Genomic DNA, 13,660 nt, shown 5'->3' with positions numbered 1-13,660 from the left:
TATTATAAAAAACATCCTTTGTATTCCAAGTACAGTAATGCACTTCAAATTAAAGTTTATTACGACGATTTTGAAACGGCAAACCCATTAGGGTCGAAACAAGGCATTCATAAACGTGGATGTTTATATTTCACTCTTCGTAACTTGCCACCACGCCTGAATTCGTCTCTAATGAATATCCACCTCATTTCATTGTTTCACTCTCAGGACGGGAAAAAGTATGGCATTGACAGAATACTTAGTCCATTGGTTGAGGATATAAAAGTACTGGAACAGGGAATGAAAGTGTTGTTTGCTGAGCAACCAATCGATGGTACCATTGCACAGATTACAGGTGACAATCGAGGCTTAAATGGCCTTCTTGGATATGTGGAATCTTTCAGTGCAAACCATTATTGTAGGATGTGTCTCACTGACAAAACATCAGCTCAGACTGTGTTCACTCAGGATGACCCGCGGGTGATTTTGCGCATAAAACTGTTAAATGAGGAACATTACAGTCATCTCATTCAGAACCCAGGTGAAGGCCATTGTTATGGTATCAAACGTAACAGCATACTCAATACTAGGGTTGCCAGAAACTGACCATGATCAAAATTGATTATTCGGCAGCCCTGGCGAATAATAATCGATTATTCGACTGACCCCCCCGGCGGGAGAAAAAAAATAATGAATTCCGTTGCTTTCTTTACTGGAACATGTTTAACAGTACAAACAACAAACAAGCATGTCATCACAACGACGTGGCCTTGAGGTGAAGTTGGTAATGGCCGGCTGCGCTGCGTCTTTCTCTGTAACCTCTTTGGCGTGCTTCGCACTCAAATGCGAACGCATTGTTGAGGTTGAGCTGTGATAGACCAACGTCTTTTCGCAGAGCTTGCATTTAACTTCCTTTGGACTTGTAAGTTCGAAGTAGTTCCACGAGGAGGAACTCTTTTTACCTGCCGCTTTGTTTCATCTTTAGTCGCACGTGAGAGGGGGGGCGGGGTTGGTGTGTAGCGTGCTGCAGCAGCAGTCTGCTCTGCACGCAGGCTTCCTCCAAGTTTACAGTAAAACAAACTGTTGGTGTGACCAATGACCATTTACAATTATTAATACTATTACTATTATTAGCATATATATATATATATATATATATATATATTTTGGTTGAAACTAAGCCAGAAAAAAAAAAATATATATATAAATAAAATCAATTTTTAAAAATAATATTCGATTATGGAGACTGTAGCGAATATTCGAATAATCGAATAATCGCTGGCATCCCTACTCAATACCTTGACATACTTCAACATATGTGATAACTTTGTGTTTGACATAATGCATGACATCTTAGAAGGTGTAGCACAATATGAAGTCAAGCTGCTGTTTTTCTATTTAGGTGCCAATTTCATTTCTCGTGAGGGCATTCTCCAAAGAGTCTATGCATTCAACTTTGACTATTTGGACAAAAAGAACCGTCCTACAAGGATAAACCGTGAACAATCTGGCAACGGAATTGGGCTCAATGCCAGTCAAACACTGTCTTATTAGGAACATTCCGCTCATGTTTGGTGATGTAGTCCCAGAAGGTAACAGACACTGGTATTTACTGTTGTTGCTGTTGCATATCATCAATATTTTATTTTTCGCCCAGCATTAGGGAATGACAATATTTTTGAAAGATCTTATAGTAGAGCATCATGGTTTATTCAAAGAGCTGTATCCTCTAAAGAATCTCATTCCAAAGCTTCACTTTATGATCCACTATCCTGAATGCATTCTCCAAATTGGTCCGTTGGTACATGTGTGGACTATGAGATATGAAGCCAAACACAAGTTTTTTAAGTCCAGCATAAAAAACTTTAAGAACATAACCAAATCCCTTGCCAAGAAACACCAAATAGCCATTGCATATCACTGGGAATCCCTTGCCATCAAAGGCATAGAGTCTGGGCCTGTTAAAACAGAAATGTTGACTGATCTTGAAAATGGTGAAATTATTTCAAACATTTGCAGCTTGATCTGTCTAGTGAAGTAAGTGTCACACCTTGGGTCAAATGTCAAGGTATTGAGTATCGTACCGGTCTTGTTGTCTGCTTAGACTTGATGGATGAGATACCAGTGTTTGGGCAGATTGTTTGTATTTTTCTGATGAGAGCTGAAATTCATTTTTTGGTATTAGACATGGAAAGTATATTTGTTGAGCATCTTCGTGCCTTTAATGTTGTTAAGCAGGATAGTCTTTCAGTCATCAAACCTGATGCACTGCAATGTCATAAGCCTTTTGATCTGCAAATGTCTGCAAGTGCCAATGACACTCTTTTTTATGTTGTCTTAGACAGCTATGTGCTGTAATTTGTATTTATCCCCCCACCCCATGGGTGTGTGAGGTCCGAAAAGTTGTTTGTTGCCTGGCACGGCAGGCAACAAACCACCTTTTCGGACATCCACTGTCAAAGAGGGTTATTTTTTTATTTGTTGAATTGCATATTGTGAGAATTTGTGCATTGTGAACATTTGTCAGTCTTAAGAGACATGCCACCATTCAAATAAAGCACTTGGCATATATGTTATCTGGGATGATTTATTGGTCATTGTAACTTTTAACACCAGTTTGTTGTACATCATAATACCAATACACAACATTGACATTAGATTAGTGTTCATTTTGAACTCCCAGAGATGTTGAGGCTAATGCAAAATGCAACACCAGTAGAATGTGCATTCAACACTATTAGTGTACATGTTTAACTCTTAAAGGTGTTAAATGGGAGAAGATGTATCACTACTGCAGTGTTACTCTACACTAGGACAGTGTTGAATTGAAGATGCAGCCAACACTGTTAGTGTTGTTATCGGCGTTGGTGTTCAGTGTTGGTGTTCATCTTACACTCTTTAGTGTTGGTATAGTAACACTGTGATAGTGTTATATTGTCAACACTTTGGTGGTTTCAATATAAACTCTTTCATAGTGTTAAAATTAACTACATGGGTGTTGACTTTTAGATTTCAAATTTGCTGTGTGTGAGGTGGGATGGATTATCTCGGCAAAGTGCTCACTATCACAGATTTTTTCAGATTTGTGAACAATATTTGAGAGAAATGGTTATTTTGTGTAAATAGAAAATGTTTTAGATCTTTGCTCCTCATCTCATGAAAAATGGGAGCAAAAACAAAAGTGTTGTGTTTATATGTTTGTTCAGTGTATTAATAGTTTTGCTATTAATTAAAGAAACTACAAGGAACTTTCATTTAGTGAGGTCCCGTTAGACAAATGAAGCTCAGCGTAAGTTCAACCAGGAAGACCGTCTATTCACTACTCCTACATAACTACTCCTCTCAATAAGTGATCGGGGGTGTCACTCTCCAGCTTAACCAATCACTTCACTCTATTCCCAAGAGCCTATCATAGCACTCTGCCAAACCTTTTAAGTCTGCTCTCTCCCCTCTGTCAGCTGTCATTTCAGGTGACTCAACACAACCCTCCTCCACCCCTTTTCACCTCCCGTCCCTCTGAATCCAGGGTCAAGCTAAGCCCCTCCCCTTCAGACCGACCCAACTATCCATTCACCACCACCAGGGTCAAGCTAAGCCACTCCCCTTCAGACCGAACCCAACCATCCATTCACCACCACCAGGGTCAAGCTAAGCCACTCCCCTTCAGACAGAACCCAACCATTCATTCACCACCACCAGGGTCAAGCTAAGCCACTCCCCTTCAGACAGAACCCAACCATTCATTCACCACCACCAGGGTCAAGCTAAGCCCCTCCCCTTCAGACCGAACCCAACCATCCATTCACCACCACCAGGGTCAAGCTAAGCCACTCCCCTTCAGACCGACCCAACTATCCATTCACCACCACCAGGGTCAAGCTAAGCCACTCCCCTTCAGACCGAACCCAACCATCCATTCACCACCACCAGGGTCAAGCTAAGCCACTCCCCTTCAGACAGAACCCAACCATTCATTCACCACCACCAGGGTCAAGCTAAGCCACTCCCCTTCAGACAGAACCCAACCATTCATTCACCACCACCAGGGTCAAGCTAAGCCCCTCCCCTTCAGACCGAACCCAACCATCCATTCACCACCACCAGGGTCAAGCTAAGCCACTCCCCTTCAGACCGACCCCAACCATTCATTCACCACCACCAGGGTCAAGCTAAGCCCCTCCCCTTCAGACCGAACCCAACCATCCATTCACCACCACCAGGGTCAAGCTAAGCCCCTCCCCTTCAGACCGAACCCAACCATCCATTCACCACCACCAGGGTCAAGCTAAGCCCCTCCCCTTCAGACCGACCCAACTATCCATTCACCACCACCAGGGTCAAGCTAAGCCACTCCCCTTCAGACCGAACCCAACCATCCATTCACCACCACCAGGGTCAAGCTAAGCCACTCCCCTTCAGACCGACCCCAACCATTCATTCACCACCACCAGGGTCAAGCTAAGCCCCTCCCCTTCAGACCGAACCCAACCATCCATTCACCACCACCAGGGTCAAGCTAAGCCCCTCCCCTTCAGACCGACCCAACTATCCATTCACCACCACAGTGTCTCGACCCCGAGGGGGTTTCATCGGATCGGTTCTACCCTCCCGAATGATACTCCTGCACAACGGGGCCTAATCGCCAAAATCACCATTACATTCCTTTGTGTATCTTCGCAATAAATATGTATTCTCACGTCAAAACCGTCTCTCCTGATTGAAAAGTGGTAGTTTGTTTAAGAAGCAAGTGAAAATAGTTGAATACAATTTCTTGACTTCTTCTTTGGCTTCGAGGTGTCTTAATGCATCCAGTAGTGGCTGTGTGAGCAGAGTCACTTTAAAAAGACCATGTTAAAACAAAGTTTTATAGATGAAAAACATGTCTAGCAATGTATTTCATAAATAAAATGGATATTTAAAGACAAAGGCCTAAACCCTCTGTTTGGTGCACCGCTTGAAAATGTCGCTAAGCCCTGCGCTCAAATGATTTCAGCTCAGATGACAGCTGATGAAGCAACACAAGCTAGCAGGGGGTAACAATATTCAGTAGAACATTTTAAAATTGAAAGCACTTGTTCACGGTTTTGGTTAAAGATGGTTTCAATAATTGGAAATTCTCCTCAATAAAATGGGTTACTATTGTCACCCTCCCCACTGACACCTCACTGAAACAAATCCAATCATCCAATCATGTGCCAGCTACTCATGGAGACCAGACCAGATTCAAATGTACGTGTGTTTTACCCTAATTGCATTTTAGTCTTTTAACCTTATAACTGGCAACAAGGAAGGTCCCTGCTGCAATATTGTGTCTTTTAACTTCCTGTCTACCCTTAAACACCATGCAGAACTTCCACACCTACTTCTTTTAATTTTCTGATGATCTAAACATGATTTAACCGAAGCTTTTTTTCACACTAAGTTCATTTCAATATTGTATTAGATCCAAAAAGTCACACATAATAAGATAAGTATACACACATGCATTTCCAAACATCTGGACTACCTATGTTGCAAATGTATAATCTTTTCAATTTACACACGGCATCTATTGCACGTCTGTCCGTCCTGGGAGAGAGATCCCTCCTCTGTTGCTCTCCCTGAGGTTTCTCCCATGTTCCCTTTAAACTGGGGGTTTTCTCCGGAAGTTTTTCCTTGTACGATGTGAGGGTCTAAGGACAGAGGGTCTAAGGACAGAGGGTCTGAGGACAGAGGGTCTAAGGACAGAGGGTCTGAGGACAGAGGGTCTGAGGACAGAGGGTCTGAGGACAGAGGGTGTCGTATTGTCATACTGATATTCTGTACACACTGTGAAGTCCACTGAGACAAATGTAACATTTGTGATATTGGGCTGTATAAATAAACATTGATTGATTGATAAGTATAGTTTTCTATGACATGAGCTACTCCAAAACGAAGCAGCTTATTGGAGGAACTCTTTGATTAACTTTACAGAAAGAATAGTCTTTATTTCTGATATATGTGATTGTGACAGGTCACATTGGGTAGTCACATTTACATCTTTTAGGAATATAAAAGGGCTGTGTAAACTTGTCAGTGCGTTTTTGGACTTATGTTTTACTGTGGATTTCTCTAGCCGCTGATCTTAACATTAAAGGTCCCATGTCATGCTTTTCCGGTTATTACCCCCCCCTTGTGTTATGAAGGTTTTTCTGCATGTAAACGGTCTGCAAAGTCACAAACCCTCAAAGTACACCCTGTAGCGAGTAGAACTCTAACACAGAAAAGACCTGTCTATGCTGCCCCAGAATGCCTCGTTGGACATTTCTCATGTTCCATTGTTTACTTCCTGGGTACTGTGACGTGGGGATACCCAGAGGCCACACGCTCTGCCAGCATTTCATGAAACAAAGCTTCCCAAACCTTTCAGCGATTCATGCCGGATACGTACAGCGTAGGGCACTGAAGAACGATGCTGTTCCTACTTTGTTTGGACCAGCGGGAGATTCGGGTGCACAACCTGTAAGTATTCATTGTTGTTTGTGTATTTATGATGCTTAAAACAAACAAGGTATCTACCACGACTGTTTAAATGGGTGAACGTTTTTCAGGCTACTATGTTGGGATCTCGGAGAAATGCTCTCCGCAGACCCATGCTCACAGCGTTATCAACCTTTTTCTTACTCAATATCAAGCCACACTTATTGTTTTTACTTCGGCTGTGAGTGTTTGTGTGTGCTCAGGATGAGTTTCGCTTGTTCTCGCTGTATCGCCGACCCGGAAATCTGTCCGCTCCTCGCAGCAACGAGCCTCGCAACGTCCCGACCAATCAGAGCACATTGGGCTCACAGGGAGGGGGGTGGCAGGAGCTCCAACAATCCGTTTAGGACAGAGAGTGAATACACATACTACACAGAGATACTGTTTGAGAAACCAATGTGACTTTGGAACATTGCACAATATAAATCTATTTTAGTAGACCTCAACTATGGAATTATGATCAGTAGAAATGGCCATGACCTGGGACCTTTAAAAGACAAAAGTGGGGAAAGAAACAAGCATCACTAAAGTTAATATGCTCTTCTAATGGACCTGACAAAAACACAATTTTGAGCTGCACTAAGTCTTAATAAATCATAAAGACTGCAGTTAGTCTGGACTGAGCCGATGCTCTATAATTGAATCAACTCCAATATCCAAAACCCACACCATTGTGTAACTGTCAGGAGAGGAACTGCCATTTGTCCGGCAGATGGGTCAAATTAACTATTTTTTTCAGCAAAGCAAGAGCGATGTTTGTTTTTACATGTTCTATTTAAAGTTTATTAACATTGCATATGAGAGCAAATGAGAATGAGATGAGAGCACCACAGACCGTGGAGGCTTTTAAAAAAGGCCTCAAAACCCATCTCTTCAAAAGAGCCTTTGCCTAGACCCTTTTATTTATTTTTGTATTGCTTTTTATTAATTCTACCGTGTTGTGAAATGTTTATTTACACTGTTCATGCTCACTACTTGTAGCACTTCTGGATTTGAAATCAAATATGAAGTGCTTTATAAATGGAACCCATTATTATTATTATTATATCTTGGTTCCCGAGAAGTATGAGCTGTTCTCAAGATGTGCATGTTCTCTTGTGCAAAATAAACCAGTGTTCTTTATTATTACATTTCTTTCTGCACCCAAGTTAGACTTTTAAAAAGTGGTGGGGACAAAATTGTCAATTTCAAAAAGTGGTGGGGACATGTCCCCAGTGTAGATGACACCTATGGGGGAATGGCTGAATGGATAGCTGTTTATGATGGCCGGGAGAGGAGCTTCATGCTTAGTGTTAGCAGGACGGGATTGTTGAATTGTACATGTTATTTACTTCGGGGAACAGGGACCCGGGACAGACAGGTCTGGTGCTGCAGCTCCAAAGCAGCAGGACACCCGGACCTTTTCCAATAATGTATCCAGTGCTGGGAAAGTAGCACATGCCAATGTAAGTTCCATTATCAGACAGTTATACACATGTCATCACTCGTAAACCACAAACACTCAGTTCTGCTTAATGAGGCTGTCAGAAAAATATGTTTCATTTCGTATTTGTACACAGATTTAGGCAGATCCTAGCCATTAATAGTATTACATGAGGGACCGTGGTGTAAAGTAACTAAGTACTTCAAGAACTGTACTTAAGTACCATTTTTATGTATTTGTACTTTACATGAGTATTTCTTTTATTGCTACTTTGTACTTCTACCCCACTACAATTCAGAGGCAAATATTGTACTTTTACTACCTTAATTAGTAACTCTAGTTACTTCACAGATTCGGATGAATGATGGTAAATATAATCAAGTGTTAAATCAGACTTTAGTTCCACCTGGAGTAAATTCACAAGCTACCCTACAGTATGATTCAAACTAGCTGCACCTTCACCAGCTTTGAGAACACTTTCATGATCAATCATTATAAAACATATCATATATATTATTCTGAAATGGACCAATCTGCACAATGCATACTTTTACTTTTGATACTTTAAGTAGGCTATATTTTGATGCTGAAACGTTTCTACTTTTACTCGAGTAACATTTTGAATGCAGGACTTTTACTGTAACAGAGTATTCCTACACTCTGGTACTACTTTTACTGAAGTACAAGATCTGAGTACTTAGCACGATACCATGGAGACCCTCCACTAGAGTGTACAAACATGCTATGACAACGGACAGATACAACGGTATTTAGCAGCTTCATTCACGGGACAAGCAACTGCAGCTGTCAAACATACCTTCGCCGGCGTGGCGGAAGCAACCCATGGAAACAATCACGGTAAACCGGAAGTAGGCGGGCCTGTGTACCAACGAGCAAGAGGCAGACAAGCAGACACCTCTACCGTTATTATAAGGCGCCCTCTGGCGGTGACAAGGAGAATGTCCTTTTAGGTTTTTTGGAAGTGATGAACCAACAAATATCAAAGACCTTCCGTTTTAGGAAGAGTTTATATAGTAATGGCGATTATGATGATGTAAGTAACCGACCCTACTAATCTCTGGCCTGCTGTCTATGTAAAAGCATTCCAATATTGTATTGAAAGGGAGTCAAAAGCTCAACTGTATTTTGTTTCCACAGCAAACTGGTAGCCTATGTGGACAGGGGGTCTCAGATGAGTCCAGGGTCCTGAACACACAGAGGTCTCAGAGGGCCACATTGACCCAGCAGACGGAGAGGCTGTGCGCTGCAGAGGATGCGCGACACGCCGCTGTTCTGGAGAGAGTCAGACCTCGAGAAGCAGCTTTTTCCAGAAGTCCAGATCTCTCTCGGCGAAAGAGGATAAGCCTTCTCGATGTACCTCGTTTGAATTGGGAGTACATCAACAAAAACCAGGGCCGTCCTGAAAGTCTGGATGAGGAGGACCACTTTTGGGACAAGGTGCTTCTTGCCAAGACATATGCAGCAGACAGAGACAGGAAGCCAAACTGGTCTTCCTCTTTCCACCGCCTCAGCCCTGTTCACCCTCACATACCCAGTGAGCTGAGAGCCATTCCTCTGATAGATACACCCCCACCCCTCCTCTTCCTGCTGCTGCTCCTCCACCCAGGAGAAGAGCCTCTCGCCTGCCTGTGTTTCCTGCCAGAGGAGCAGGTCAGTTTCTCAATAGACATACTGTTGAAGGGGGGCTTCCATCACTGAAAAACTCAAACGTTGGATTTAATTAAATGTGTTATGTCAACAGATTTCACATTGTATCAGGTTAGTTGAAAGCAATAATATTAAGTTTATATAAAAAATAGTAGGTTCAACTTAATTTGACTGCTTTCAACTAACCTAATACAGTTGTGTGAAATCTGTTGACATAGCCTAATACATTTAATTCAAGTCAACATTTCAGCAATCCTTTCTGGGGACCCCTGCTGTTACCAGGTCGTTTAAGTGTCTGATGGATGTTCATTTTTAAAAAACCTGCATGTTTGCATTACTTATGTGACCGTCTATATCTATATTGCATTGCTATATTTACTGCACTGTTAGTGTACAGTGTAGCGCCAGGAAAAGGGAGTCGGAGGCGGTGTATTCAGAACGGAGTTCCAATCTTTATTATCCATTAAATATAGAGAGGTCAACACATCAACTGCTCTGCTTGACGAGCTAGCAGGAATGGGTGCTAACTCTCCAGGTGTTCCCACTAAAGGGTCCGTGTGGCAACACAATAAGAGAGGTGAATTATGTCCAATAACGTGTCACCACACAAGCCCCCCCAGAATTCACGTGTAAACAAAATCCGTATGGCGGGGAGGAACAATCCGCCTGCCCCCACGAGACCTGCGCACCGGAGTCGGTACAGCGACCTCCGCCCGTGCGGCCCCTGACCGAGGAGGGACCGGAACAACAGGTCCACACTCCCTGACAGGAATCAAAGCCGGGGGTCGGCCCCGTCTCGGCGGCCGAGCCAGCACCACCGGCCGGTCCACGTCCAAGTGAGCAGCCTTCACCCGGTCAACCGAGACGTGATCAGCCTTACCGCCCATGTCGACCACCAGGTGTTTTTCACCGTGTTCCAAAACCCAGAAAGGTCCGTCGTAAGGGGACTGCAGGGGGCCTCTGTGTGCGTCGTGACGGATGAAGACGTGCCCAGCTGAGCGTAGCTCCGCGGGAACTTGAGACCCTGGCGCACCGTGCTGAGTAGTCGGGACTGGAGCGAAAGCCTCCGCCGCGTCACGCAGAAAAACTCGCTGGGCCGTGGCAGGCCAGGGAGCTGATGCATTTGGGAGGAAATCCCCCGGAACTCTCAGCGGCTGACCGTAGACCATCTCCGCTGTAGAACACTGCAGATCTTCCTTAGGTGCGGTCCTCAGGCCCAGCATCACCCAGGGCAGCTTGTCGACCCAGTTACCGTCCGTAAGGCCGGCCTTGAGGGACGCCTTGAGGGACGCCTTGAGGGACGCCTTCATGGAGCGATGAAAGCGCTCGCAGAGGCCGTTAGCCTGAGGGTGGTAAGCGGTAGTCCTGTGCAGCTTGACCCCCAAACCGCTTGCCACAGCGTTCCAGAGCTCGGACGTGAACTGAGAGCCCCTGTCTGAGGAAATGTCTGACGGGGTGCCAAAACGACAAACCCACGTTGCAATGAAGGCCCGGGCAACGTCTGCGGCTGATGTCGAAACGAGCGGAACTGCCTCCGGCCAACGGGTCGTTCTGTCCACCATGGTGAGGAGGTAGGAAAACCCCTGAGAGGAAGGCAACGGACCAACCAGGTCAATGTTGACGTGATCAAACCTCCTCTCAGGCACCAGGAAACGCTCCAACGGGGCCTTCGTGTGGCGGTGCACCTTAGCGCGTTGACAAGCCACGCACTCCCTGGCCCAAGTCCTCACATCCTTTTTCAGCCCATGCCAGACGAACTTCGCGGCCACCAAGCGCACCGAAGGTTTAACGCCGGGGTGTGATAGGCCGTGCACCGCTTCGAACACAGAGCGCCTCCAGCTGGCAGGGACGACAGGCCGCGCCAGGCCCGTGGAAACGTCACACAGGAGGGTAATGCCCGCGTCGCCGAACACTACGTCCTCCAAGCGCAGCCCCGCGCCCTCCACCTTTAGAGCCTGGACGCCGGGATCTGTGACCTGGTCCGCCGCCATGCGAGTATAGTCCAGGCCCAACTGGACGGCACCGATGACGACTCTGGAGAGGCAATCAGCAACCAGGTTCGACTTGCCAGCCACGTGCTTAATGTCCGTAGTGAACTCTGATATGTAGGAAAGCTGCCGCTGCTGACGTGCCGACCAAGGCTCCGCCACTTTTGACATGGCGAAGGTGAGCGGCTTGTGGTCGACAAACGCCGTAAATTCACGGCCTTCCAGCATGAAACGGAAGTGCCGCACGGCCAAATAAAGTCCAAGGAGCTCTCGGTCAAAGGCGCTGTACCTGCGTTCTCTGGGCGTCAGCTGGCGGCTGAAAAAGGCGAGCGGCTGCCAAGCGCCCTCCACCCACTGCTCGTGCACTGCGCCGACCGCGTAGTCCGACGCGTCCGTGGTGATGGAAATGGGAGCCGTAGATGATGGGTGTGCCAGCATAGCCGCCTGAGCCAACGCGGTCTTGATCTCAGCAAAAGCGACGTCCGCCTCTGCTGTCCAGTCGATCGCCTGGACGGGGGTCTTGCCTTTCAATACTTCATACAGCGGCCGCATGATGTGTGCGGCCCGGGCGATGAAATGGTGGTAGAAGGTCACCATCCCCAGAAACTCACGGAGCGACCGGGCTGTGAGCGGGCGAGGAAAAGCCGCAACAGCCTCCACCTTCGCTGGCAGAGGTGTCGCGCCGCCCTTGGTGACGCGGTGCCCCAGGAAATCAATGTCAGACACCCCGAACTGGCACTTTGCAGGATTGATGATTAATCCGTGTTTGTTGAGCCATGTGAAAAGGGCTCGGAGGTGGGACAGGTGCTCCTGCACTGAAGCGCTGGCGACGAGTATGTCGTCGAGGTAGACAAACACAAACGGCAGGTCCCGCAGTACCGAATCCATCAGGCGCTGGAACGTCTGAGCGGCATTCTTGAGTCCAAAAGGCATCCGAAGGAACTCAAAAAGTCCAAAAGGTGTTATCACTGCCGTCTTGGGAATGTCCAGCGGGTGCATGGGCACCTGGTGGTATCCAAGCACCAGGTCCACCTTGGAAAACACCCCTGTACCGGCCAGATGCGCCGAAAAGTCCTGAATGTGCGGCACTGGATAGCGGTCAGGCGTAGTGGCGTCGTTGAGTCGGCGGTAATCCCCGCACGGGCGGAACCCGCCGTTCGGTTTGGGGACGACGTGCAGGGGGGAAGCCCAAGGACTGTCAGAGCGGCGGACAATGCCCAGGCGCTCCATGGTTGCGAACTCCGCCCTCGCCACAGCCAGCTTAAAAGGGTTCAACCGCCGGGCCCTGGCCTAGACAGGAGGCCCCTCGGTAGTGACGTGGTGCTCCACGCCATGCTTAGTGGTAAGCGCAGAGAAGGTGGGCAGCGACAGGTCTGGAAACTCGGCCAACAGTCTGAGAAACGTGTCTGCCCCTGACAGCGAGCCCGACAGCCCGTCGTACGCTGCGCTGCCAAGTGTGCACACGAGGGAAGAAAACGTCAAGGCATCAATCAAACGCCTATTCTTAACGTCCACTAAGAGTCCATGATCACACAAAAAATCCGCTCCGAGGAGGGGAAAAGAAATGTCTGCTGTCACGAAATCCCAGCTGAAACGCTGTCCTCCGATGCACAAACACATAGGCCTCACGCCGTACGTGCGAATGGGACCGCCGTTAGCCATCGTCAATCGCGGTCCGTGCCCTCCCCGGGTGACGTCTTCACTCGACGCGGGAACTACGCTCCGTTGAGCGCCCGTGTCACACAGAAACAGGCTCCCCGAAACGCTGTCGCTGACGAAGAGGAGCCTGCACGTGCCGCCGACGCTCAGGGCCACTACCGAGCGCCGGCCCCTCCGTTTCCCGGGGGTTTGTAGCTGCACGGAGCGATGCATCTCTTCGCCCTTGTCCCGAAACGTGCGTGGTAAGAGCACTCTCCGGTGTCTCCACGCCGACTCGCCACAGCCGTGTCCGGCCCCCGCCATGCTGTCTTGACTGCAGATGGGCTGCTGCGCGTCGCGGCTAACGTCTCTGCACCGGGCTGTTGTGTAGCCAGGAAAAAACGATCCGCTTCCTCAGCCAAGGCACGCGGCTCCGTGACAGGCGTGTTGGCCAGCGCCGTCT

At 47.1% G+C, this 13,660-nt stretch overlaps 1 protein-coding gene across 4 annotated transcripts in view; it reads left to right on the top strand.

The window, feature by feature from the left end:
* Positions 1 to 8,682: 8,682 nt before the first annotated feature.
* The window catches only part of LOC139433061 (uncharacterized), a 42,735-nt gene continuing 37,757 nt past the window's right edge, over positions 8,683 to 13,660 (top strand). For all 4 annotated transcript variants that reach the window (XR_011642618.1, XM_071201935.1, XM_071201937.1 and 1 more), the window contains exons 1-2: positions 8,683 to 8,957; positions 9,062 to 9,574. Coding sequence is in view for 3 of the 4 variants with exons in the window: in XM_071201935.1 (XP_071058036.1) it covers positions 8,889 to 8,957; positions 9,062 to 9,574 (582 nt within the window). In the remaining variant the exon portion in view is untranslated. The remainder of the gene's footprint in view (positions 8,958 to 9,061; positions 9,575 to 13,660) is intronic.

The sequence above is a fragment of the Pseudochaenichthys georgianus genome, chromosome 24 (assembly GCF_902827115.2).
Source record: "Pseudochaenichthys georgianus chromosome 24, fPseGeo1.2, whole genome shotgun sequence".
NCBI lineage: Eukaryota > Metazoa > Chordata > Actinopteri > Perciformes > Channichthyidae > Pseudochaenichthys > Pseudochaenichthys georgianus.
This window is presented reverse-complemented; position numbering and strand designations above follow the sequence as displayed.